Raw genomic sequence first — 27,297 nt, 5'->3', positions numbered from 1 at the left:
CCTGCAATGGCAGAAAGAACTTCCTTGTCCTAGAGAGAGTCCCAGGCAGTAAAGTGGGTACTGGCAAGGTGAGAGGAAATGCAGTTGGCATCGTGAGAGCCTCAACTGCATCGAACGTTGTTCCCCTTTATCTGGAGAGATGGTTGCTCTTCCAGAGGTCCCTGGTACATTCCCAGCACCCACATGGTGGCTCAAAATTGTCCATAACTCCAGTTCTAGGAGCTCCAATGTCCCTTCTGGTCTCTGTGGACACTGAGCATGCTCATGGTGCACAGACATATATGCAGGTAAAACACCCCAACACATAAAATAAAATAATTTTAAAAAGTAAAAAGATAACTTTTAGAAAGTCCTCCTTTATGTCTACAGATCACTGGCTAGTCAAAGAGGCTCTCAGCCATAGCTTCCTAAGGGACATTCCTTACCTTTGCACCCCATGGCTTCCCAAGTACTATTGTAGACACACTGGGAAAAGGATGGCTGACCTGATACTGCAACTAGAAGTCTCACCCACTTCTAGGATAGGTTATTGCTCTTGGTCCTTGAATGATCTGTCTGGTCATCTCCATTCAGTAGGCTTTTCAATTGATCAGCTACACAACTTTGCCTAAGCTACCTACCCTCCTTGATGATATATACATATATATGTATAGGTGCATATACATAGTGTGTGTATGTGTGTTTCTTGTAACAATAGAACCAATAGGTACTTTGGAGACTTGATGAGAGCATTCCATGAGGTGATGAAGATTCAAGTCGGGCAGGAAATGAATCTTTAATGTTTCCTCTGTGCTCATTCTTTGACTCCTCTAGGGAACAACACATGTATAAAAAAGAATTGCTGTGTCTGGAAGGTGAATGCTATCCATTTCTTTAGGAAAGCATCATATTTATAGGGCATGCGTCTTCAAAGCATAAGAGGGTGGGGAACTGCCTGCCAATCTGCCCCTCTGTTGGTAGAGGGATTCCTCCAGGCACGTGGCCTCTCTTGCAATTCTGGCTGCAAAGTCTGAAGAGATACAACAACGGTGTGAGGCTGGCGAAGTGAGTTTGAATGCTCTTGGCATGCATGTGAGCCATCTGCCATTGCTGAAGCTGAGAGTGTGGCTAGCGTAGGAGATGGCTTGCTCTGAGGGAAGGATGCTACACTGCTCTGTTCCTGTTTAGACAGTGCTGTCCTGTAACTCCTGGCCTACAGATGGCATGTGGACCACGCTTAAGCCATTAGCCATCAGATGGCTGACCATTTCACCAACCCTACTTCTAAGCAGATAGGATATAATAGCCCTGGTGCCACTGCTGTCCTCTTATCCCAACAATGGGACGAGGGTGACAATGAAGCATGTCACCTGAGTGATAGTGGGGTAGAGGGATATTTGGTACACTAAATCTAAATGCTTAAAATAAAACTTTTAAAAAATTTATTTATTTGATGTACATGAGTAAATTGTAGCTGTCTTCAGACACACCAGAAGAGGGTATCAGATCCCATTACAGATAGTTGTGAGCCACCATGTGGTTGCTGGGAATTGAACTCAGGACCTCTGGAAGAGCAGTCAGTGCTCTTAACCACTGAGCCATCTCTCCAGCCCCAAAACAAAACTTTCGACTTACTTGAGGAAATAAATATCTAGGTTGGGTTCTTGCTGTCTGTCATGTCCCACCCTCTGCCCAAGTCACAATTGACTTCCTAAGCATTCACACAGTCGTCCCAGCATGCAGAATGACAGTGACTGCAAGAAGCCAAGAACAACCAGGATGGCCAATGACTCAGATTGGCTCATGGTATAGCTTCAACAACATTTGATTCACTCCTGTGAGAGATCCTGAGTTAGAGAAGACCATCTTGACTGTAGTCCTGGGCAGAGCTGGCAGTGGGCAGCCTTGACTGGGCATTATACACTTTGCTGGTGCTGACGTCCTGGGAGCCCCTCCTCCTATGCAGATCTGGCTCACCATGCGTTGGGGACAGAGAGGAGACTGCTGGTGCTCTGCTCGCCCCCCACCCCCGTCTGGGACCCTAGTCCATGGAATGGTGCTTCTCATATTCAGGGTGGGTCTTCCCTAGAGTCTCTAGAGACATCCTCATAGACATTGCCAGAGGTCTATTTCTGAGGCGATGAGGTAACCTAGGGAATTATAAGGCAGAAACTAGTCAAGCAGTGTGGCTAGAGTGAACAGAAACCTGCAAGGGGCTATGAAACACCCTTGGGGTTAACAACAGCAAGATCTGTTAACCTCCCTGCACTCCAGGGATAAGGGGAGGAGTTGTCTAGCCATAGTATAGCCTAAGGGTACATCTGCTGCCCACCTGTCCAGGCAACCACAGCTACCCGATGGAAGTCTGAGGGAGTTAAGAGCCCTGGCCTCATTTTCTTCTGCCAGGCAGTCTCCAGAGGCAGAGCCCCATCAATAGTCAATAGCCAGGGGAGCCCACTGCTGCCATCTCCTGGGAACACTGAGATGCAGCCAACAAAGGATCTGGTAAGGTGAATAGCAACATGAATTTGTGTGGTTCCCTCACAGCAGGAACCTGAGGGTGTAGGTGGTGCCTTCAGTGAGGGTTCTAATCTTCCCAGGGAAGGGCACATGTGCTAAAAGTGGTTGGGAATTGTGATCGATTTATCTGTTTCTTTATGCTTTTCTACTTAGTCCACTTTAAAAGATTTTTTTTTTTTCAATTTTGGGGCAGGAAGCAAAGACAAGAAATTAATCACCTTTGTCTTTCACAGCATGTTGCTGAGAGGTGTTTTAATCTCTTCTGTCTCTTAGAATAACCAGTCTGTGGTCTGGGACAGCCACTGCTACCTAAGTCCTTTATACCATCCAGTCATTTTGTGCCCTTGGGGTTAAGTCCCTCCAGGCACCCTTGTTTTCCTGTGAGCAGCACAGCAGCAGTAGCAGCAGCAGCAGCAGCAGCAGCAGCAGCAGCAGCAGCAGCAGCAGCAGCAGCAGGTGGCAGAGCATGGATACCCTCACTTTTCCCACCTGTGACAGGGAATGCAAGTCTTTCCAGGGAGCCTAGCAGAGAGGAGACCTTCATGGGATCCTTCTTACGATTGATTGTACAAGACATTGTGAATAAGGTGCATGGAATCTTGCTGCTTTGTGGAATTTCTAGGAAGGTGTTGGCAAAATGTGTTTGGAGCAACAGTGCCACTTGGTGGTCACCACTCTTATTGCATAGCATGTCTGTTTCCACCACCCCCCCCTTTGTTTCTACCTTGTTAACATTTCACTTATTTGTTTCATTCTGTGTATCAATATAAAGGTTGGAGACTTTCATTTACTATGCTAGTGAGATGCCCCACCATGGCAGGGTGGCAGAGTGACATCCCAGAGCCACAAGTTGCATCCTGAGGGAGACGGGAAATTTGACTTATGGGTTTCTAGGGGTATCCACCTATCAGTTCTATTAGGTCTACCCCCCAAGGCTCTGGGATCCCTCAACTTAAGAACACCCTTGGCCAGCTAGCAGGGGATGGTAGAGCAAACTCACATACACGGAAGGGTCCTTTTTCCTTAGAGCTGATCTCCCTGGCTTGTTTTAGTGGAATCCTAGTGGCCTTTCCCTACTCCAGAGCCCTTGCTTTGCCAGAATGCAACCCTCAGTGACTGCATGCATGCTTCTAGTGACAGTCTCTCCTTTCCCAGTCACCCAAAGGCTGGGCCTTTGACCCCATTACAGCAGGTCCTAGAGGCAACTTTTACTAAAGCTGTTGACTCCTCACTCAGGCTTGCAAGATAACAAAAGCAGGGCAGACACTCGGCATCTATGCCTTGCTTTCACATCCATCTCCTTTGTTTGAAAACTTCGGATCAGACTTCGGCTTAATTCAGTGTGCAGGCATGTCAGTCCCTCAAGGAATGTTCATATAAAAACTGGTGACACCTAACCAGTCTCACCCCTCTTCAAGACAGAAGGCACAGATGTTAGTTTACCCAGCAGTCAGCTCTCATAATGTCCTATTCCAGACCCTAGAATGGTATTCACAGGTCTCTCTCAACATTGGCCAAACTTGCAAGTCACCTTGGATCACAGGAAGAGTAGAGCCTTGTGGGTAAGACACCTTATCATGAGATTACCCTCAAGCAAGAACTTTATGGGAGCTGGCATGTCCCCTTAAGCAAGAAGGGCTTCTTTGATGCCCCCCCCCCCTCAGAAACAGAACAGATACAATGATCAACCAGACACACCTAGCCAGGACTCTTTAGTTATGCAAACCTCTGCCCTTCTGCTTCACTCACCCCCAGTTTAAATCTAAAGCTCACATCGATATCCTAAAGCTAGATGGATGTGGGGTTACCAACTATTGTTCTGTTCTTCATAGCACAACCACCCTGTAGTACCTCCTTTCTCCGTCCTTCACTGCTCCTCACTTTGATTCAATTTGATCAGCATCGTCTGTTGGGACTCTCTTGCCATAATAACACACTGTTGGCCCGGAGTTTACAAAGCAGAGCCTGTAAGGGAACAGGTAGGGACTCTGGCCAAGCTCTGAATAGGCCCTGCGGCTCTGACTCGGTCTCTGTCTCTGTCTCTGATCCACCCTGTCCTCATGCTGCCACACTCATATTCTGACTGCCACTGCTGTGGCCTCTCCCTAACCTCCCACAGTGCTTTTGACAATCAAACCCACAAAATAACGTTACCTTGCTGATACTTTCCTAAATTCAAACCCCATATTATCCCTCCTGTGGGGCTGGAGGACTTGATCATCCCATGTTTTGGGACTCCTGGGTGATCACAAAAGGTTAGATAGCTTATTGCTTTTTAAAGACCTATTTTAATTTAATTTTATTTTATTATGTGGCTATTCCTGTCTGCATGTTGGTATGTGTATGTGAGTGCAGGTGCCTGTAGAGCCAGAGGAGTCAGACCCTAAGGAGCTGGAGTTACAGGCTCTTGTGAGCTGCCCAGCATGGATCCTGGGAATCAAATCCTTTGCAAGAGTGGTAAGCACTCTTGACCACAGGGCTCTCTCTCTCTCTATCCCACATTTTTTACTTTTTAAAAGATTTATTTTATTTTCTGTGTATGAGCGTGTCTTAGTCAGGGTTTCTATTCCTGGACAAAACATCATGACCACTAAGCGAGTTGGGGGGGAAAGGGTTTATTCTGCTTACACTTCCATGCTGCTGTTCATCACCAAAGGAAGTCAGGACTAGAACTCAAGCAGGTCAGGAAGCAGGAGATGATGCAGAGGCCATGGAGGGATGTTACTGGCTTGCTTCCCCTGGCTTGCTCAGCTTGCTTTCTTATAGAACCCAAGACTATCAGCCCAGAGATGGTCCCACCCACAAGGAGCCTTTGCCCCTTGATCACTAATTGAGAAAATGCCCCACAGCTGGATCTCACGGAGGCATTTCCCCAACTGAAGCTCTTTTCTCTGTGATAACTCCAGCCAGTGTCAAGTTGACACACAAAACCAGCCAGTACATAGTGTTTTGCCTGTGTACATGTATGTATACTTTCTGGTGCCTGTAGAAGACCGAAGAGTTCATTGGGTCCCCTGGAACTGGAGTTGTGGATGGTTGTGAGTGTTGGGAATTGAACTCCAGTCCTCTGGAAGAACAGCCGGTGCTCTTAGTCACTGAGCCATCTCCTTAGCCCTTGATTTTACTTTTCAGTGACAATTTACATACATATATGTATACAGATGTCTATATGCTAATTTTGTAAGTGACAGGTTTGGGAATATAGCATCGTGGTCTTTTATCTATAAACATTAGAAAGCTTGACTCTGTGGTTACAATATTAGTACAAAAAACATGTGCCTATATTTCCCAAGAGTCTAAGAATCACTTAGCATCTCTATAAGCAAAGCGAGGGAGATACTTTAGAAGGAGCATTGGTTTGAAAACGTCTGGAATGACAGATGCCTAGGATTGAGGATCTTAGCAGCCACAGAGGATCTAAGAAACTGGCCGTTTGTGCCTGCATCCCAACTGGGGAAGGGCTGACCTGTGCTTCCAATGAAAGGTGTTGTTAGTTAATCTTAATAAGAAGTACATTATAATTAGCATTATGTATAACATAAACATATTATTATATATGTGTTCACAATATATATACTCATATGTGTAATGTATATATATAATATATTATATCATATAATTTATATATTACTTAACATACTATATTAAATACTAACATCAATAATTATATTAACATTAGTCATTATGAGCATAATTTAGCTTTATATATTTATGTGTTATGTGATATATTTATGTAACATAAAATGTTAACATGATTGGCAATAACAGTCAGTATATGACAGTTTCTATAATATGCTTAAATAATATTAATGTTTAAATTATTCTTGATTAAATAAAATTTAAAATTCAATTTCTAACACATGACTGGTGCCTGCTCTATTGGCTTGTACAGTTCAAAGGTTATTTCCATCTTATAGGAAGTTAGACTGGGAAATGCAGCCCTAAAGTTTGCCCAGTGCCCTCTGGCTGTTGGAGGCTGACTTGGCCTATCCCTCTGTAAGCAATGGGGTGGTTTTCTGGGCAGACCAGAGGCCATGGCATGCTTAGATAATGTGAGGGCTTGATGTATTATGGCTTCTGCACTCTTGATCACTTGTCATCCAACAAAGCAGAGAAGATTCTGGAAGGGCGCTTCACACTCCCTCACCACCCCCGCCCCTCACCTCTGGGGTGGGTCCTCCACCCTCAGTGGGAGGTTCAGAGCAGGAGATCTAGCAGGTTAGGGCCTGTGACTTAAAAGGAATCTCACTGGAGGGAGAGGACAGATGAGCCAGCACTCTCTAGGAAAGCCTTTATTCCCCTCGAGTGACCCCTTTGGCCACAAGGTTAACCCTCTTCTGGGACATTGAGCTTCTCCTTCACCCCACAGGCCACCACAGCGAAGAAGAACTCGGGGAAGAAGGTGCGGATGAACACGGCAGCCTTGGGGACCGGGTTGGCCATGAACACCTCTTGCTTCTTCCTCCGTACTGTGCGCATCACTTCCTCAGCCACCTCCACTGGGTGCACGCCATAGGCTAGCTTCCTGCAGAAGACTGGAAACACAAGCCAGGCGGCCATGGCGTTCAAATCCCCTGACTACAAAGACGCTTGCATGCATATTTAGCATTATGGTGAACCAACACTCTGCCAACCTCTGATCTCAACCCTGGGGGTGACACTTCACCCTCCAACTGTTGCTGCTTGGTCTGACTCGGTACCTTCACAGTGACAGGGATGGGGATGGGGTAGGGCAATAAGGAAGCAAAGGAAGGCCTGTCATTTGTGCTGGCGAAGCTGTGCTTGCCCAGGACTGCTGGCATTCCTTGCTCTGTCCTCCAGCCCAGTTATTTTGGTGTCTTAATGCAGACCTCAAGCTTTGGGTAAGGAGCAGCCTCATTCATTAGAGTACTCTAGAATAATTAGCCTTCTCTGTGGGCTATAACCTTCTTCTCGGTTTTCTAAAGGGGAAATGGGGCCAGCTCCATGAAGGGCTTGTCTCTGAGCTGAGATACATGCTGTTCTGGTTGGAGAAGCTTAGCCTCCTTTTGGAGCTGCCTCTTTGGGGTGCTGTCTACATGGTACTACAGACCTAAAGATTTCGTTTCTTCAGCCCCAGACTTGGGGTTCTCCTCTGAACTCTTACATTTACAAATGGGTGTCTCCCAGTTTCTTTGCTCAGGGGAAGCACGGTAGGAGCGGATGAAAGTTGGGCTCACGGTGCTGACCACAACATCGTATTCCTCAACCTCAGCTCGGAGGCAGTCAAAGAAGCCCATGACAGCATGCTTAGAGGCTGCATCTGGAAAAAAAGACCAGCCAGAGATGTACACAGGAAGGGATGCCACCCTGCTTACCCAAGACAGTACTGTAGACAAGACTTGCATCTTCCTCTCAGCTCAGAGCTGAAAGGGACCAGCAAACTCCCTGGGTTAGGCTGTTACATCTAATTCATCCACTATCTCACTGGATCTCTGCCCCTGTTGTGTGACTTGCTGTCTCTCTCAAGAGGCATAGGTTCCTCAACCATGGACTGAAATACTCTGAAAAATAATTGTATGTCTACTAAACACACACAGACTTTCTTCTTATCCTCGTTCCCCAGACAGGACACTATAGCAGCTTCTCCATAGCTGTGTTAGAGTATTCTCACAATCCAGAGATGATGGATGCACGTGGGAAGCAAACAGCACTCTGAGGGGGATGGCTGGGGGCTAGAAGCACTGTGCTTGCATGCTGAGAGACCATTATATACCGAGAGAAAAGACAAAGGAGCCATTGTGTCCACACTATGAAGAGGAAAGGAGAAGCTGAGAGTTCATGTGATGACATTAGGTTCCACAGCCAAAGGTGGAAAAGCATCAACTAGAATCCTGGCCTCCTGTCTCCTATGCCTCTGTAGGATCTTGGCTTCCTATCTTCTTTGCCTCGGTAAGATCCTGGTCTTCCATCTCCTATGCCTCAGTAGAAACACCCTCAGAGCTCACAGTAGGATCACCAACTCTCAGGGCTCACACAGTCAGATCACCCTCAGGGCTCACATAGTAAGATCACCCTCAGAGCTCACACAGTAGGACCACCCTTAGAGCTCACACAGTAGGACCACTCTTAGAGCTTACACAGTAGGATCACCATTAGAGCTTGCAGTAGGACCACCCTCACAGCTCATAGTAGAACCACCCTCAGAGCTCACGGCACACCCAATTCTACTTTCATGAACAGAAAAAGTTTAAAGCAAGGGCATTTCTTCACATGACTGAAAGGGCTGAAATCTAGATGGACCATCACAAGTGTTGGTGAGTAGAGGAGAGATTAGAACCCTTTTGGCATGCTGGTGGGAATGTAAATGGTGTGTCTGTTTTGGAAGTAGTCCAGGAGTTTCTTAAACATTAAAATATAATCCCTCTTCTAGGTTTGCACCTGGGAGAAATGAAGCCATGTTCTCACACATGCATGTTCATAGAAGCATTACTCATAATTCCAAAGTGGAATCACTAGATAGCTATCAATAGATGGATAGATAAATAACGTGGTACATCCAAGCGATGCAGAATTTGCCATCAATTGAAAGAAATGTGGATGCATGCTACAATACTGCGCTACAAATAACAAACATCTACAAGAGCCAGTAATGGTCTGCAACGGGGAGGTGTTCAAAAGGCCCACCCCTGTCTGACGAAGACGTTTTCTGCAGTGCTGTAACCACTTGTGAGTTATCCATGTTCCTATGAGGTAACTCATCCTCTGTCTCCTGTCTCCAGCACCAATGAAACACTTTGGTTCGTCAAGCTAGACTTGGGCAGAACTATTTCTTGTGTCTATCCTTGGCTCTTTATTGGAGTGAGTAGCTATTTGTTCATCTCTCCCAGGAAAAATAAACATAACAGGGACATTAAAAAGGTGGGACTGGTTCCACAGTGACACCCGACAGATTCTGGGAATACACCCATACAGTTTCCTCCATACACATCCCCCTTTTGGGGCTTCTCAATTCCTGGGATTCTTGGTGGCGATAAGCGTGTCTTGGATAAACCTCTTTGGCTATGACATTGCTACTACACAAAGCTCCACCCCTGGGTTCTTCTTTTCTTTTCTCCTTTTCCCTTAGAGGAAGTTCCTCACCCTCCTGTTTTGTGATGTGTGTCTTTCTTGTCCCCAGTTCTGGTCTTTGGGAACCACTTCATAGAAGAAGAGGTATTTGAGCTAGGGCTATACATGTATGTAAGAGTGTGACTATCATGTCACCTACAATATTACATTGATGCTACACATGTCTTTCCACCTGTGGCAGTGCACTTTGGGAGGAAAAGAATTTTGTCTATTATATCTCCAAATCTCCCAGGGAACTGAGACATGAAAGAACCCCCACCAGACCCATCTCATCGCTGGATGAGACACCATTTACCTCATGTGGTCCCTAGCATAGTCTAGACTTAACAGTGCTTGCCTGACACAAAACATACAGCAAGGACACCCTTTTTTCTTTCTTTTTCTTTTTTTCTTTTTTGTCTTAGCGACTTACAAGCTGTGCGGAATGGGATCCCAAACTTCGCTTGGATGTTGTTCACCAACACGATCTGGCCTGTTCTCCTGGAGATCATGTTGGGAAGCAGAACTGGAAAATACAAGGAGTCCCAGAGAGAAATCTGAGACTGGCAGGCCATAGAGGTAGATCCCCACCCCACCCCCACCGTTACCCATGGTTCTGCTACCTTGTCATCATCACCTATTAGACTGCAAGGGACAGAGACAGAGGTGGTCCCAGTGTTTCCAAGAGAGACCAGTTGGCTGGCACATTGCTGGGTAGTTTAAAATAATCCACTTGATAAGTGATACAGAATTTGATAGTAGGTAATCTCTCTCTCTCTCTCTCTCTCTCTCTCTCTCTCTCTCTGTGTGTGTGTGTACCTGTGTGTGTTTACTTGTACATTCACGATGGAGGCCAGAGGTTGACTTCAGATATCTTTGACTCTTTTTATTGTTTGAGTCAGGGTCTGATCTGTCATTGAACCTGAATCTTTCCATTTCCACTAGACTGGCTAGCCAACAAGCTCCTGGGATCCTCTGATCTGCCCGCTGTCCTAGAGCTGAGCTTACAGTCATGTGTCACCATACCCAGCTTTTACGTGGTGCTGGGAATCTGGTCCTCTTGCTTTCAGAGGACCAGCACTTTATCTGCCTCCCAGCCCCGTCTTCTTCATTTCTGAAGACAGAACCTTTGGCTGATTATCATGCTTACAGAATAACAGCTCAAAGGCTTATGCAGTAAAGCACAGGCAAAAGCTGAAGCCAGTAGTCCAGAGAGACAGACTGACCAGGGAGCTGTGGACTGGGTACAAAGAGAAAAGTATTGGGTGGAGTGTGAGTGAAGAGCAGAGTTTCATAATAAAATGAGAATATAGCAGTAAGACACTTCCCTTTGTGACCAACATTTACAGTGGGGACCTGAAAACTTTCTGTACTCGAATTAAGAGCTTTCTTGGGTCTGTACAGAACCAGATGGCCACGTGGTGGCACCACAGGTCTTCCCGTAGAATCTAGTGGTTCACAGACCAGGAGGAAAAATGAGACTCACAGGACCTTTGGTTAAAGTGATGGGTCCGAAGTAGTTGGCATCCATGATCTTTTTGTCAAGCTCCAGGGAAATCTTGTGGGCAGGACCCTTCACTTTCACACTGGCGTTGTTGATGAGGATGTCCACACAGCCGTAGCAGTCCAGGACCTCTTTGGCCACATCTTGAACACAGCTAATGTCTGAGAGATCCAGGAGGACCAGCTTGGGGGTGAATGTCTGTTGGAACAAGGAGAGAGTCAAGACATGTTTGGGATCACATCCTTGGAGATGTTGGGAGACCTCAATCAAACAGCTACCCTGCTGAGAATTCAAAGTCATCGAATAAGTAGAAAAACAAACCAAGACAACGGGAAAGATGTAAAACAACTCTGAGTAGAAGGAGATGGCTGGAGAATCTTGGTTTGGAGACCAGGGCAGCAATTAAGGGCGAATATACAGTTGTTTGAACTTGCAGCCAGGACTCCTCAGTCGACCATTCCTGACAGCTAGGTGACTCTTTGGAGACTACGAACTGATTCTAGTACTGGCATCATAACTCTGAGTACTACTGGTTTCTTTTGGAAATTGCTTCCCAATTTGTTTTATAATAAGACACAAGAAAATCCAGCACGGCCATTGGCAGGCATCCCTTGTTTTGGATCAAAATTGTGTATTCCATAGAGCGCTTCTGAAGCATCTATTACGTGTTGGGAGCTGTACTCAGCTCTGGACATGTGCTGTCCTCAGGGTGTTACTGGTTTAGAAGTAAGGATGGGGGGCAGGGCTTGGTAGTATCCTGGAGTCAAGGCAACTTGTGGCAAATGCTAGTTCTGATACACACCGTCGAAGAGAAGGTTCCCACTGTGGGTCACGTATGTTTGGGAAATATTCACCAATCTCTAAGTTCTTTGGGGGAAATACATACTAGCATATCAAAGGCTCTGAACAGTCCAGCTGTAAAGAAACTGAGACAAGCTGGACTGGAAGCCAGCATTTCCCACACAACTTGGTTTTTACCCCAAACCTAATAACATCCCAAGAAAGGCTCCATGTAGTATTCTGTGTGTTTGTAGTTAATCTGCTTCCTCACGTGCCAGGGTTGACTCTGAATTCTTTTGAGCTGTTTGCAAACACCAACTTCAATCTCAGGAGTAAGGAATTTCTTTTTTTTTTTTCCCAATTTAAATCCAGAAGAGCGCTGAAGGCAACTCCTCTAACCTGGATAGCTTAGGAGGGGTTTCCTTGACTTCTTCCTCGCAATTATGCCTTGTGTTGTTTGTTTGTCTTAATGTCACCTGTACTTGTAGTCGCAACCCACTGCTGGGACACCGCTATCTGTGTTATTTATAAGTCTGACTAACACAGACTTGGAGCATCAGTGCCCAAGTTTCACCCTGACAAGTGATCAAAACAAGCCTTTTGCTGGGCAAACAGGCCTCTGTCAGGGTTGTGCCATCACCTCTGATTTCTCCAAAGCCACTGTCACATTTCCCTGGATCTGTCCCTAACAATGATGAGGTTCAGGCTATCCAGAGGTTCCTCAGGCTGTCTAGAGAGAGTCTTACCTTGCTGGGGTCAGCCACACTGGTCAAGGTGGCATAGAGGCTCTCCAGCCCCTCCCAGTTCTTTCCACACAGCACCAACCTTGCCCCACCTGCATGGAACACCCGAGCACACTCTGTGGAGGAGAGAGAAGGGAGGCAGGGTTTACCTTGTGAATGGAGCTGTAGAAGGGAGTTGCTGTCTTAGGGACTCCTGATGCCACATCTATCACCATGAGCCTCTCCTCCTAGAGGAGTCATTTCATTTGATCCCCTCCTCCGGCTAGATGTGTTGGGGTGCTGAGGATTGAACCCCAACCTTGCTTGTGTTACTCGAGTGCTCCAGCACTGAGCTGTAGCCTAGGCTGGGATGGTTTGGTTGTGTGCCACGTTTCTAACCTCAGCTTGGTGGCTTCTGTGGAGGGAAGCTCGCAGCAGAGAGCAACAAGTCTCTGCTTTGATGGGTCGTTCTGATGATGAAAATTTCTTATGGAATGCAAAGATGACTCTGTCACTAGCCTTTGAGACCACAGTCTTAGGAACACCTCAACCTATAGGTATTGGTAAGAGCTATCATGTTAGTTCAGACCAAGTACCACCCAGCCCTCCATATTTCCTCTGTGGATAGAGACCCTAGTCAAGGGTCTTTGCTTACAAGACCCTTCTACACAAAGAACTGCAGGCAACTAAGTCAAGCTAGGAGCAGGACAGGTGACTTTCCTCAGGGGAGAACGCGCTCATAGGTTGCCCAGTGCCAAAGGGCCATCCCTTAAAACATACATACCAGTAACATTATATGGACTCAAACGGTTTTATGTATATATATATAAAATTTATATACATATTACATATATATATATAATGACTACACCGTAGATGTCTTCAGACACATGAGAAGGAGACATCTGATCCCATTACAGATGGTTGTGAGCCACCATGCTGCTGAGAATTGAACTCAGGACCTCTGGAAGAGTAGTCAGTGCTCTTAACTGCCAAGCCATCTCTCCAGTCTCAAAAGGTTTATATTTATATACATGAATATACAAAATACACATATGTCTACAATAACAGTTAATGAAAGAAGAGACCATGAATTCAAAAGAGAGTGGGAGGGACATATGGGAGAGTTTGGAGTGAGGAGAGGGGGAAATGTAATGAAGTTACAATTGCAAAATTAAACAAAAAGAAAAAAAATAGGTGATGTTGTTTTATGCTCCACTCTGAACTAATTCTTGATTAATTTGATATAGGCCTTTCCTTCATTTTAAAAAACATTTATTTTTATTTATTTTGTATACAAGTTTGTATGCATTGTCATGTGCATGCTAAGGTACATATGTGGAGGTCAGAGGACAACTCGAGGGAGTCTGTTATCTCCTTCCACCACACAGATCTCAGGGACTGAACTTAAGTTACCAGACCTGGTGGCAAGCACCTTTATCTCATGAGCTGTCTCTAGGGCAACACCTGGTAGATACAGGACATTCACATGTAAAAATACCTTGATACTTTACAGCAGTATAAGCACCTATGTTCAGGCAGCTTATTTGTTCTAGGGATGATTGAGAGAGACATCTATGCATTTGCTCCGCTAACCCTTACTCTGGTCATCCAAGGGAGGGTCTTGCCTAGGCTGGGTCTTCTAAAGGAGTGGCTGGAATGGAGTCCAAACCACGGCAGGGCTGTCTCACCTCTGTGAGAGGAACAGCCTTTGCACACGCACCATCAGCCATCAGCTGCATGCATTGTCCTCTCAGGGGAGTGCCTAGACGGCAGCACTTCTCCATAAGGTGGCATTCACTGGCACAGGATAAGTCTCAGAGACTTAGCAGCCAACACTCATAGTACCGGAAGGACAGATGAACTTAGAGGAGTGCACCAAGCGCTATCTCTGACAGAGGCTCTGAAAGCACTCACTCGAGCATAATATCTAGTTTTGTCTCACTTTGTACCAGGAAATTGTGGACCTCAGTTGATTGCAGATGCTTAAGGACAGCCCAGTAAAATGGGTGTTCACCAGAGGCTGTGTATTGTTATTTAAATTATTCTCTTATATATTACATCCTGCTAACAGTTTCCCCTCCCTCCACTCCTTTCAGTCTCTCCTCCTACCTCCTCTTTCTCCCATATCCACTCCTCCAATTACCTTTAAAAAGAAAAGGAAAGAAAAGAAAAGAAAAGAAAAGAAAAGAAAAGAAAAGAAAAGAAAAGAAAAGAACAGGCCTCCTGGGAACATCAGTCAAACATGGCTCAACAAGTTACAATAAGACCAGGCACACCCTTCATATCGAGGCTGAAATGAGGCAACCAAGTAGGAGGAGAAGGGTCCCACGTGCTGGCAAACGAGTCAGAAACACCTCCCACTCTCACTGTTAGGAGTCCCACAACAACACCAAGTTATACAACCATCAGGTATATGCAGAAGACCTAGTTCAAGACCCATTCAAGGACTGTGTTTATTGCTTCAGTCTCTGTGAACCCTATGTGCCCTGCTTAGTTGACTCTGTGGGCCATGTTCTCATGGTGTCCTTCACCCCTCTGGCTCTTACAATCCTTCTTCCTCTTCTTTTGCAGGGTTCCCTGGAGCTGCCTAGTGTTTGGCTGTGGGTGTCTGCATCTGCTCCCATCAGTGCTGGGTGACGCCTCTCTGCTGACAACTGGGCCAGGCACTGGTCTATGAGTACAGCAGAATATCATTGCAAATCACTTTATTAACTTCTTTTGAGCTCTTCTATTGTAATCACAGCAGCTCTCAGTGACCTTGTGCTTGTGGGAATTTGCCTCTGTAGACTTAGAAGTTTGATTCAGGCAGAGGGGAGGAGGTCAGCTGGACAGGACAGATACTGGGGTTTTCTACGTGGGCATCATGAACAGGGGCTTTGTGGTACTGGAGAGAATGGGAATGCCGGATGATGCAAGGACAAGCAGGCACAAAGGTCAAAGGGTTGCTGGGGAAGAAAGGGAGATTGCACTGTCCTTGGCTCTCAGTGGGAACAAAAACAGGTACACTGGCCAGGAGTGTGGCTCAGTGGCAGAGCACTTGCCTAGTTACTACGTGGGAAGACCAGAGGTTGATCCCGGCACTGCAAAAAAAAAATGAGCTAAAGACAGGTGCTCTGAGACTAACCGAGGGAGTGGGAAGGAGGAAGCAGTAACTCCTCACTGAGGGAAATCTGAACCAAGAGCCTACTGCATACTCATGTCACCATGAATTGTTATGTCTTCAGGGAGAGATGGTTTCCTCTCAGTTTAGGTGTTTTATTAAGAAAGGAAGTTGGGGCTGAAGAGATGGCTCAGTAGTCAAGGGCACATAACTGCTCTTGCAAAGGACCTGTGTTTGAACCCAAGTGTGATTCCTATCACCCATGTCAGGTGGCTTTCCACCACCTGAAATTCCAGCCACGGGGGATCTGACTCCCTCCTCTAGACTGCCCGGGATACCTACACTCACTTGTGCACCTCCCCATATACAGCATTAAAAATTAAGGATAAAAATAGAAGAGAAAAGGAGACATCTGGGATGAATGTTAGTGACAAAACATTTAAAAGATATTACTTATTCTCTGTGTCAATTTGATGCAGGAAGCGAGGACCCCAGTAGGTCTTAGAAAGTGACAGAGTGATTCTAAAGTCTATGCGGAATGACTCACACACTTTAATCAGAAATGTGAAGAAAAGTGAAGACTATTATGGGAATCTGAAGTGGCACTATTAGGAGGTGTGGCTTATTTGGAGGAAGTATGTCACTGTGGGGATGTGTTTTGAGATCCTCCTCCTAACTCCCTGGAAGCCAGTCTCTCCTGGTTGCCTTTGAATCAAGATGCAGAACTCTCATCTCCTTCTCCAGTACCATGTTGGCCTGCATGCTTCCTGCTATGATGATAATGAACTGAACCTCTGAAACTGTAAGCCAGCCCCAATTAAATGTCTGCCTTTATAAGAGTTGCCTTGGTCGTGGTGTCTCTTCATAACAATAAAAGCCCTATCTAAGACGACTATCTTGAAAAGTGTTAGTTACTAAAATAAAATATAAAACTGCCAAAGCTAAAGCAAAATGTTAATAGTTCCAGCATAAGTAAGAACTATCGATAAAAATGACGAGAATTCACTTCCTGTATGATCAAGTTCATTTATTAAATAGGTGAGAGAATATGCTACTTAAAAAATATTTGAGAGCAGGGCTTGGATGGTGAGATGGCTTAGTTAAAAGAAAACACCGCTCTTGCAGAGGACCTGAGTTCTCAAATACCCGTGTCAGCCAGCTCACCTCTAAGTCTAGCTCCAGAGGATCTCATGCCCTCTGCTGGCCTCCAAAGGCATTGCACTCACTTGCACATCCCCCCCCTCCCACATACACATAACTAAAATAAAATGAATCTTTAAAAAATAGTATTTGAATGCCTACTTGGGAGGGAAAAAGCTAGTTGCATTATTTTGTAATATACTAAGTGGATAGATGTAAAAAGGGAACCACAAAAGAGCTAGAGGGTTGAATCTGGTCTCTTATTGGGGGAGATCTTTAGACCATGTCCCAAAGAAACAAATTGTATCAGAACTAATTTATTGATTTTTAATTCTTTTTTTTTACATAAAAGACATAAAAAGTACTTATAATTTATATGTCAGCAAAGAGCTAATTTATTTGATATGCAAAAGACTTTACAAATAAGAAGGACCAACTGGAAAAAAATGCAATTTACAAACAGAAGATTAAGAGGCAATACCCATGACACAATAAAGAGATGCAACTTAAGCCACACACTAATTTAGATCCATCAGATGACAAAGGACAAAACTGGTCTTAGTCTTAGCAAGGTGTGAGCAGTGGCTTAGCTCACATTCACTCTAGTATCTGCATGAATTGCTAGAGGATTGGGGAAGAAAATGTTGACTATATCCTTAGAAGGGCTTTGATTTAGCAACTTCATTTATGGATATTTCTCCTAAAGCAATCATTAAGAATGTCTGTGTAGACACAGCTGTAGGATAGCTTATCCCAGTGCCACGGCCAACAGTAAGACCCTGGAAATAATTGCAAATGTCCCATATAATAGGAGGTTGGTTAAGTTACAGTACATCAAGAACAACTATTTTCAAGCTTTTAAAACAGACCCTCCTCTCCCCACTCCGAGCTCCCAGGACTAAACCACCAACCAAAGAGTACACATGGAGGGACCCATGGCTCCAGCTGCATATGTAGCAGAGGATGGCCTTATCTGGCATCAATGGAAGGAGAGGCCCTTGGTCCTGTGAAGGCTCAATGCCCCAGTGTAGGGGAATGCTAGGGAGGGTGAGGAAGAAGTGCATGGGTGGGTGGGGGAGCATACTCATAGAAGCAGGGGGAGGAGGATTGGATAGGGGGTTTGTGGAGGGGAAACTGGGGAAGGGGACACCATTTGAAATGTAAATAAATAAAATATTCAATAAAAAACCTGATTTCACAAAAATGAATCTGTTGGTATGAAATTCATATTAAAGTTTGTTTAAAACATAAGAGTTTTAGAAACAGCTTGTCAGGGGCTGGAGAGAGGCTCAGTGGTACTTACTGCTCTTACAGTGGATTTGAGCTTCAATTCCCAGCACCCACTTTGGTGGTGGCTTATAAGTGCCTGAACCTCCAGCCTTAGGGGGACCCTATTCTGGCCTCCTTGGATATCTGTATTCACATGCAGGCACACCCCTCCCTCATGAATACGCATAAATAAATCTTGTTTTAAAATTGTGCTGAATCAAAGCTACAATTTGATGATGTATGTTTGTATTTAAAGCAAGGGAGTACTGTGTGTATACACTGTTACTAGAGCATTACGTTGGTAATTTCAGAGGCACTAAGATAAAGTAGATATAAAATCTCAGAGCTAGTTGCTAGTCCAAGATGCATGCTTCCAAAGGAAATAACTGCTTTATGAAGTCATTCCTTTTGTCCTAAAATAAGACACAATAGATTAAAAAGGATGAGGGAAAGAGGGAGGAGGTGGAGGGGAAGGAAGAGGGGGGCTTGGGATGCGGGTTTCTCAGGAGAGGTCAGTATGAGCTTTTGCTCATGGGCCAGGGTTGGGACAAGCTTCCTCCCATCATCTCCAGGAGAAAAGGCAGCTACAAGTCCTTTGAGTGGCTTGCTAAGAGTTCACTGCATGTGGGAACCCAGACTAGAGGGTCTCTATGGTTTTGCCAACCACCAAACCAGGGCTCAAGGGAAGTAACACCATGGGAGAAGTCTACATGCCCCACTTTCCAGATGTGCAGCTGGAGGCTTCAACGGAAGCCTCTGAGGGACACAAAGGTGCCATAATAGAAAGAAAACACCCAGATGCCTACCTTGCCCCAGTGCTGGGGTTGAAACCTGAGGCCTATGTGCTAAGCAAATACATTCTCACTAAACTATACCACCAGTCATGTGCCCCGCTCATGTAGTCTAGAGTCATCTTATAATGTGTCCCTCAGGTAAGCATGTCTCTTGTTCTGTTCTATGTCTCCTTTTCTGCTTCTTTTTCCCTAGAAAGGTCAGACATGATAGAAAGCTCAGGCTGAGGAGAGTGGGGGTGTGGAAAGAAAACAAAGAAAACGGGCATATTGGTTATGAGTCAGGCCTATTGGGGACTTGCCACAACAGAAGAATTGTATATAATGTCTCTAATCAGAAAGTCTGAAGACAGCCTGGCCTCTTCTCCCCTCACTCAGAGTTCCCCTCGGGACTGAATTGAACAGGACTGAACTGTTCCACTGTACTCTTGGTCCCCTTCCACAGCAGTGACTGAGCGGTCAGCCTCACCAAGGAGCAGAGAGGAAACGAAGGCAAACATCCGCACAGGATGCTTCTCGGTGAAGCAGTTCTATGTGTGTTTTATGTTTTATTACTTAAAAATTCACTCATTTTTCATAATTACAGTCTTGACAATTGTGGAATTTTTGTCACTTGGTTTGGAGGGAGAGGGCCCAGCTGTGGCTGTGAGTGGCTGGAGGGGGGAGGCAGCCATGATGGCTACATTTTTCACATCATCACAAGGAGGGTCGAAGGATTTGAAGAGTTTCCCACATTCCCATCTCTGCTGTGGGGTGGGAGGAATGAAGATGTGACTCAAGAAGTCTGATGTCCAGGTCTGGGGATGTCATTCTCCACACGAGGCTGCATTTGGCCAATCCGCACTGCTGAGAGGGGAACAGGCTGGGCCTCACTGCTCCTTCTCGGCTTATCCACTCTAATAGTGGAACATATCTGCAAGGTCTCACAACTTGTCCAGGCTGATCTTGAACTTGCAGCCCTCCTGCATCAGCCTTCAGAGTAGCTGGGCTTACAGATCTAGGTCAACAGGCCCACTTTGAAATTCTTATTTTTATTCTCATTTTGTTTTTGTCAATTTTGAGTCCGAGTCTTGCTTGCTGACTCTAGGCTGACTCTCAACTGAGTGATCCTCCTGCTTGAGTCTCCTGAGTGCTGAGATCATGGGGTAGATGCTTAATCTTCTTGTCAGTTTGACTAGATTTGGAATCATCTAGGAGACCGAGGCACATCTCTATGTGTGTTTCTGCGGGTGTTCATGAGAGGGATAGCTGAGGGCGACCGTCACCAGCGTGTGTGGCAGCACCCCATGGGCCAGAGGTTTGCAGTGAAGAAATGGGGGAAGTCACTAGAATACCTTCATTCCTTGTCTCCACTTTCTCCTAGGTGATGATCTGAACTTAGCTCTTCTCCCTTGTCCTCTCTGTCACAATAAACCAAATCCAACCGGTTGGGCCTTTTGTGGCAGCGTATCCACATTCCTACCCATTGATTGATTGATTGATTGGTTGGTTGGACACAATATCTCAGGTAGCCCAGGCTAGTCTCAAAAAAGCCCACTATGTAGCCGAGGGTGACCTTGAGTTCCTGATCCTCCTGCCTCCTCCCAATAGAGTTACTGGTGATCACAACCAGCTTTAGTTTTGTTATCAGCTCAGCTCATTTACCTCCTGTCAAGCATTTCAACCCTGGCTGTGCCTTTCTCAACTAATAAACACAACTTGGGCACGTCCTTACGGATTTCCTCAGTTCTAAGATGCCAAGGAGTGTGAAGTGATTTCTGACTCCAGAGGTCCTGTTGTGAGGAAGGCTGCTGTGGCGGCTCTGGGATGCTGTTGCGTATGGTCCTGTTTCAGCAGTGTTAAAGAGTCTTAGGAGCCGTGGGAACACAGGCAGCGATAGTATCCAGTCGGCTCTCCCTGAAGGCCAAGCCCAGCTTAGGTATTTTGATGGTTACTTCTGTTGCAGACCCAGTGGGTACAAGGTAACACAGCGTTTGACTTCATTGACTGGTGATGGTTTGGGGCGAGGGCTAGACGTCTGGACTTAGAACATGCAGTGGTTCTCAACCTTCCTAATGCTGAGACCCTTTAATACAGTTCCTCGTGCTGTGGTGATCCCCCCAACCATAAGATTGTTTTCATTGCTACTTCATAACTGTAATTTAGCTACTGTGTGAATCATAATGTAAATATCTGAGCCAAGAGGTCTCGACCCACAGGTTGAGAACTACCACTTTAGTGGTTCTACCAGCAGGGTTAATTGGGGCTCTAGGGTACCTGGGCACAATATGGGCCACGTGGAAGCCATTCTGTGCCCCTTACTTTTTTCTCGTCTTGAAGCTGAAGTGGAACAGCTGGTGCCTGGGATTGCTGTCATCAGCACCACACGGAAAGCAGGCATTTATTTAAAGTCACACACACCCAGCTTCTCATGTTACTTCTAAAGACTTGGACTTTATTCCTTTCTGCTTTGCATTTCTGGGGACAGGGTTGGGGAAGGTGGGAGGTACACGCTGTCAGGGAGTGGCAGTAAAAGACAACAGTGATCAGAACCTTGACAGTTCAGGCTTCATTCTTCTGCGGACACCCCATGGTGCATTTCCTGGGGTCCTGACTTCCATATGACTATAACCCGATGATCTTAAAAAAGTAATAAATGAGATTTTTGAAATAAATACACGGGGTTCTTACCAAAGGGAGAATAGAGGTTCCATGTAGTAACAGTACATTACAAGGACAGAGGATCCGAACAGCATCTTCAATGACAATATTTGTAAGACCATGTACCCAACCACAGCAATGGGCACATTCTTTCCCTCTCCCCCACAACCTCTGCCTCCCACCCCTAGGAACAGACAGCATAACAGACCACAGCCAGTGAACTGAATCGTGCAGAGTTCCTTCTCTGACCAAATTAGAACCAAAGTGGAAATCAATTAAACCAATATTCACAAACATACTTAACTGGGTGCTTTCCCTGATTAAATGGCTTCCAAATGCTGGTCATTAAACACACTGGCCAGTTTATCGTTATTGTGAACAAATCCTGTCAGGAGCAATTTATGGTTCGGTCCAGCTTTGGGAGGATCCATTCGGACCAGGAAGGCACGGGGCAACAGCTGGGTCTGTGGTGATGGAAGTGGGAGAGGACAAGAAGCTATGGGGAAGGTGGGGTCAAGTGTGGGGGAGGGGAGTCTAGAAGCTATAACCTCTACACACTTGTACCTCATGACCTTCTTCTGCCAGTTAGGCTCTTCCTCTAGACCTGCCTTCTTACAACCTAAGGCTGAAACATTTTGAGTGTTTACTAGAGGAGAAGCATTGAGGTGGGTGTGGGGTATCAGGGTGAAGGACACCAGCCTTTGGTTGTAAGAAGTCAGGTCTCTGGGGTTCTCAAACTTCTTAATGCTACCACTCTTTATTACAGTTCTCTGCTGTGGTGACTACCCCAACCACAAAATTATTTTTGTTGCTACTTCATAACTTAATTTTCCTGCTGTTACAAATCACGATGTAAATATCTGTGTTTTGCAATAGTCTGGGGGGGGGGCTGTGACCCACAGGTTGAGAAACACTGTGACATAGCTCTAGAGACCCCACAGCTTCCAAAATAGCAAAGCGTGAGTCTGTGAGGGGTCCTTACAGATTCAGAACAAAATTAAAGAAGCATTTTGAGTGTTTACTAGAGGAGAAGCATTGAGGTGGGTGTGGGGTATCAGGGTGAAGGACACCAGCCTTAGGTTGTAAGAAGGCAGGTCTCTGGGGAGGGGCACCTGAAGGGACAAAACAGATAAGGTGTCAGGGAAGGCTCCAGGGACAAGGCCTGCATCTAGACAAACAACTTGTAGAAAGTCTGTCCTATGAATAAACAGCTTCCGGTAGGCTGCTCTCATCTCTTTTCCAACAGCACTGTGGTCTTGCAACTGGTCTGATGGGCAAACTAGAGTGTCCTGGCTGGCCCTCGAGAAGACTAAGTTTTGGGTTTGTAAATCTGTTCATCTTTTTAAAGCTAACCCTAACAAGTCAGGATAGTCTCTTAGGAAATAACTTCAGAGGACACACCCACTATGCTTAATGTCTTCACCTGCCAAGGCTGACCCAAAGCAGACACTCACTGAGACCTCACCCAGCCCGTCAGCTGGAAGACATGCTCGTTCAGATGACTTCCAAGAGAAGAAGCAGTAGTCTCAGGGGGAAACCGCAGAGACAGGGCGTAAAGGCTCTTTCAATGGCCACGCCATGGGAGGAAGTGCCCCCACCTCCAAGATTCTAGAAGGTGTGTGGACCTATTGACACCTGAGTGTCAACTGAGTGACTAGTGGCTGTGTGTGGTCTATGCTGGATTAAATAACAAAAAATAGAGCAGAAAGTGTCATGAATTTATATAACAGGGTTAAGGTGCCATTGTTAGGAATAACAAAATCCCATGAAACCCAAAGGGCAGCCCAGTCACAGATGCAACAGGAAGGGCCCCCGGAAGACTGTCTAACTTAGAGATTGTGAATGAAAATGCTTTCAAGACCAGGAGGTGAGATGGTGGGAAGCAGTGATCAAGTGTGATGGAGAGTGTGACACATGGAGATGAGCTGGGTGAACTCTGAAAAAAAAAAAAAACACGTGTTCAACCTGACCATCTCTAACAACATGAGAATGGTGGCCACTGCTACTCCGACTCCCACCCTTGTGCAGATTTCTTTGTTGCTCACAGCTGCATTCCAAAGTGGAGGCTGCCGTCATCCTCCATCTATCCCCTGGGACAGTCAACTCCTATAGCTGAAGACATCTGCTAGTTAAGCATTGGAACCAGAACTGGACTCCAGCATCCTACTCTGGCCTCATATCCAATACGCAGCATCAACTAAGGGCTTAGCATTTCAAGATTTCTGGAAATTCCTGAAGCAGTCGAACCCAATATTTTCTAACATCAAACTGTGAGTTGGCAACCCCTGCCATTCTAACCCTGCCGTTCACCTGGCAAGAAAGCTTCAGACTCCTAAACAGAGGTTGACTCCTCTCTACCAACGGATATGCCCCATCCCATCCTGCCTCCAGGTCCCCTGAGGGCAGAGATGGTCATAGGTTTCCCGGGAAAGCCAGCTTACCCTTTCCCAGTCCCGAGATGGCATCTGTGATGACCACCACTTTGTTCTGCACGGCAGACTTCGACCACAGCCTGGATGCCTCCTGGTAAATGAAGAGGAGGCCGCTGATTCCCAGCAGCAGCAGGGGTAGCATCAGGACAGCCATGAGCCCCATCTTGCTCTGCAGGACAGCGGGATGACAAAGGATTGGCTTTGCAGAGACCCTGGTTGCAACCCCCAGGGCAGGGGGAGGTTCAAGCCAACAGCATCCATTTCCTCCAAGCCCAGACAGAGTCTCTCCTCCAGGGAGCTGGGCTCTGCAGGCTCCGGGGAGGTCCTTCCCAGCTGAGTGGCAAGGAGCATGCGAGTCCCCAAATGCTCAACAAATAGAAATTACTCACCTCGTCTCCACACTGAAGGAGTCCAGGGGGCCTGCCCTCCCCTAAGGGTAATTACAAATTTAATTAAAATGGGTCTGCATTTTTGGAAGGAAAATCCATGTGTTAAGGCCACTCGCTTGGGCTCTAATGGTTATTTATAGCTCTCAGTTGTACTAAAGGGCTTTTCAGGGTAAATATAGTGTCTATTCTGATATTCAGGGACACATGCTGGCCGGGTCTGATTTCAGGGTTCTTGCCAGAACTTTTAAAGCTCTGCTGGCTGGTGGGACTATTAGAGTTTCCTCTACGGTTTGGGCCGGGAGTCAATGCCAGGAAACTCCTGGGATTGTCAGCACAAATGCCTGTGCCTTTCTTTCCTGTGAGGGGTCCCTGCAGGTGGTTCAGACCTAGGTGGGCACTGAGCCATCTGGCTTTCCCTTCCTGAGTGGGGATGTGGAAGAGTAGCAAGGAAAGCTGGTCTGAGGGATGGAAGCTACAAAAAACCAGCCATGGCATTTAAGAGAACTGTTTAGAGCAGTGGTTCTCAACCTTCCTAATGCTGCGGCCCTTTAATACCGTTCCTCACAGGGTAGTGATCCCTCAACCATAAAATTATTTTCATTGCTACTTCATAACTTTAATTTTGCTACTGTTATGAACCATCAGGTAACTCTCTATGGCTTCCCATGGTCTTCGGCCACCCCTGTGAAAGAGTCATTTGTCTTCCAGAGGGGTCACAACCCACAGGTTGAGAACCCCTGGTTTCGAGCATGCTTCTTGCTTTTGTGAGGTATATGTTTCTTGTCTCTAAAATGGGAATAATAGTTTTATTTTGAAGCTATGTTGGGGCACCAAAGAAGATCTTGCCTATCTTGAACCTGGCATAGATTCTGAGAGTCGAGGAGGTAACTATTGCTCTCTTTTGTAATTAAATAATTCAAGATGTTAAATAATTTAATTATAGGAGGAACTCAATATGACTAAAACTATCACAACCCCAGCACGTGTGTCCAGCATCCTGTTTGTTATGTATTCATTATTTATTTATATATGTGGGTGCCTATGTGAGTATATATCACATTTGTGGGTGCCTGTGGAGTGTGTTAGATCCCCTAGAGCTGGGGTTGTCGTCACAGGTGGTTGTGAGTTATCTGACCCAGACACTGGGAACCAAACTTGGGTCCTCTGTAAGAGCAGCAAGAACTCTTATGTGCTGAACCATTTTCTCCAGCCGTACAACATTTATTATACTGTAAAGAAAATAGAGCTGTCCAGAAAGTGAGGCTGGGGTGGGAGTAAGGATTGGGTAGGTGGTGGGTGGAGGATGAGAACAGCAGAAACTGCATTTCTTAGAAACCAGGAACATCCGGGAGTATTACAGACCTCATCGCTTGCTGTACTGGCATTTAGTGTATGCATTAGGAATGCATAGCGCTGATGATGCCATGACAAACTGATCACATTCGTGTGACCAGCACCCACACCAACAAGCATCGTATAAACATCGCTCTGTTGTGTTCTGAGCTGCAACTACTTTACAATCTTTAAATGAGTGTATTAGTTTGTCTCTGTGTCTCTGTGTGTCTTTTCCTTTCTAGACTCTATTTAAATTGAAGCACAGAGTCGACACTCCTGCTCAGCATCACATTTGTGGGATCCATCTACATTGCCGTATACAATAGGAACCCATTGGTATTTATCCTGTGTGCCCATCTCATGTTTCCAGTTTGTTCTTCTGAGAGTGGGCATGGGCAGGCACCCTGGGGCAGGTATGCTTTGTATGTTTCTTATGAGACAACGAAAAGGCATTGCACTGCAATGGAGACGTGATGAGGGATGGGTGACAGCTGGGATTAGGGAGGTCCTCAAACAGAGTCTAAGACAAGGAGTTGAGAGCACAGTTGGGCCTGTCAGTCTGGAACATATCTGGGAAGGTTTAGGCAAGGATATCTATTTGGGAGCTATCACAGGTAGGTAGGACAGCCATGTGATCTGAGCTAGACCTTTGAAGGGACATACATATCTGCAGGCTGAGCACTTGAGGACTTGGATGTTTAAAGGGTGGGGACTGGAGGATGAATCAGAGGAGTGGCCAGTGTTCTGGCAGAGACCAAGGAGCATAAGTGTTTTGGGAGTGTATGAAGGCTGTCTTGGGGAGACTGCTGAATTAAATAATCAGGAAGCCACAGACCTGAGGCTGCTGTGTGCTATGTGTTCCTTGGTAGCAAACTGGGATTGAATTTAGGAGGTTTTGAGTTACTCTGTTTTAGAGGCAAAGAACCAAGTTTTACCCAATCACAAACAACCTAGCCTATTGCAGACAACTGACTAGCCCATGCCCCCAAAGGCCCAACTTACTCACTGAAGTGGACGCAGTGCTTTCTCTCTGTGCCTTCCAGGGTCTCCGGTCGCAGCCTGCTGCTCCCGTGGCTGGAACTGCTGTTATGAGTCTTGCCCAATTCATGAATCATTCTTTGGTCAAATAAACCCTGCTAAGGTTAATTTAGTTAATTTGCTGAATATTTTTTTTCTTCAAACAGCTGATTATCTGTGTTGGAAATTGCTGCTTGGCCAAGTGAAGCCAGGGCCTGAGAAGTGACTGTGCTTTTAAGCAGTGACTGAAAGGAGCCTCTCAGGTCAAGGGCACCTTGCATGTTCGGCTCTGCAGTGGACGTACTGTCAGTAGTACTGCAATGCACTGGCACTGCCTGGTTCTTCCCACACTCCCTAGACCTTAGGCTTTGAAACCCATCTTCCGAATAGCTTAATATTTGGAGGGAAATGGCTACAATCTTGAAAGATGGTCCCAGCACAGCCTGCAAATCCTTCAGCAAGTGACTGAAATATACTAGGCCCCTTCCACATCGGCTCATGGCCCTGTTAGGAAGGACAAGAACACGGGTGCCCTGGTGTGGCGCTATATTCCTCCATAGCTGGTGTTCCCAGGACACCTTTAGTTGTACTAGTGACAATGTCAGTCC

At 46.0% G+C, this 27,297-nt stretch overlaps 1 protein-coding gene across 4 annotated transcripts; it reads right to left on the bottom strand.

The window, feature by feature from the left end:
• Positions 1 to 6,775: 6,775 nt before the first annotated feature.
• On the bottom strand, positions 6,776 to 26,924 carry Dhrs7c (dehydrogenase/reductase 7C). 4 transcript variants are annotated; one of them, XM_029484228.1, is made up of 7 exons: positions 26,679 to 26,924; positions 23,958 to 24,039; positions 12,598 to 12,710; positions 11,059 to 11,269; positions 10,001 to 10,093; positions 7,625 to 7,780; positions 6,776 to 7,034 (listed from the first exon to the last, which is right to left on the bottom strand). In XM_029484228.1, exons 1-7 carry the CDS (start codon positions 26,778 to 26,780, stop codon positions 6,826 to 6,828), a joined length of 966 nt encoding a protein of 321 aa, XP_029340088.1. In that variant the 5' UTR covers positions 26,781 to 26,924; the 3' UTR covers positions 6,776 to 6,825. The 4 variants fall into 4 exon arrangements, with proteins under 4 accessions (XP_029340088.1, XP_029340087.1, XP_029340089.1 ...); XM_029484227.1 differs by having other exon boundaries at positions 23,958 to 24,117; positions 26,679 to 26,922; XM_029484229.1 differs by having other exon boundaries at positions 23,958 to 24,117; positions 26,675 to 26,756.
• Positions 26,925 to 27,297: the final 373 nt, after the last annotated feature.

The sequence above is a fragment of the Mus caroli genome, chromosome 11, assembly GCF_900094665.2.
Source record: "Mus caroli chromosome 11, CAROLI_EIJ_v1.1, whole genome shotgun sequence".
NCBI classification, from domain to species: domain Eukaryota; kingdom Metazoa; phylum Chordata; class Mammalia; order Rodentia; family Muridae; genus Mus; species Mus caroli.
Note: the sequence above shows the minus strand (reverse complement) of the source record. Positions and strands in the feature narration are given on the sequence as shown.

Bases quoted from the DNA above. Each gene is read 5' to 3' on its own strand.
- Dhrs7c (XM_029484227.1), bottom strand. From the start codon at position 26,780: ATGAATTGGGCAAGACTCATAACAGCAGTTCCAGCCACGGGAGCAGCA. The intron at 12,711-23,957 runs GTAAGCTGGCTT...TCTCCTCCACAG, and splicing joins CATCTCGGGACTGGGAAAGG to AGTGTGCTCGGGTGTTCCAT. The intron at 10,094-11,058 runs GTCCTGTGAGTC...TGTATTTTCCAG, and splicing joins ACCCATCACTTTAACCAAAG to TTCTGCTTCCCAACATGATC.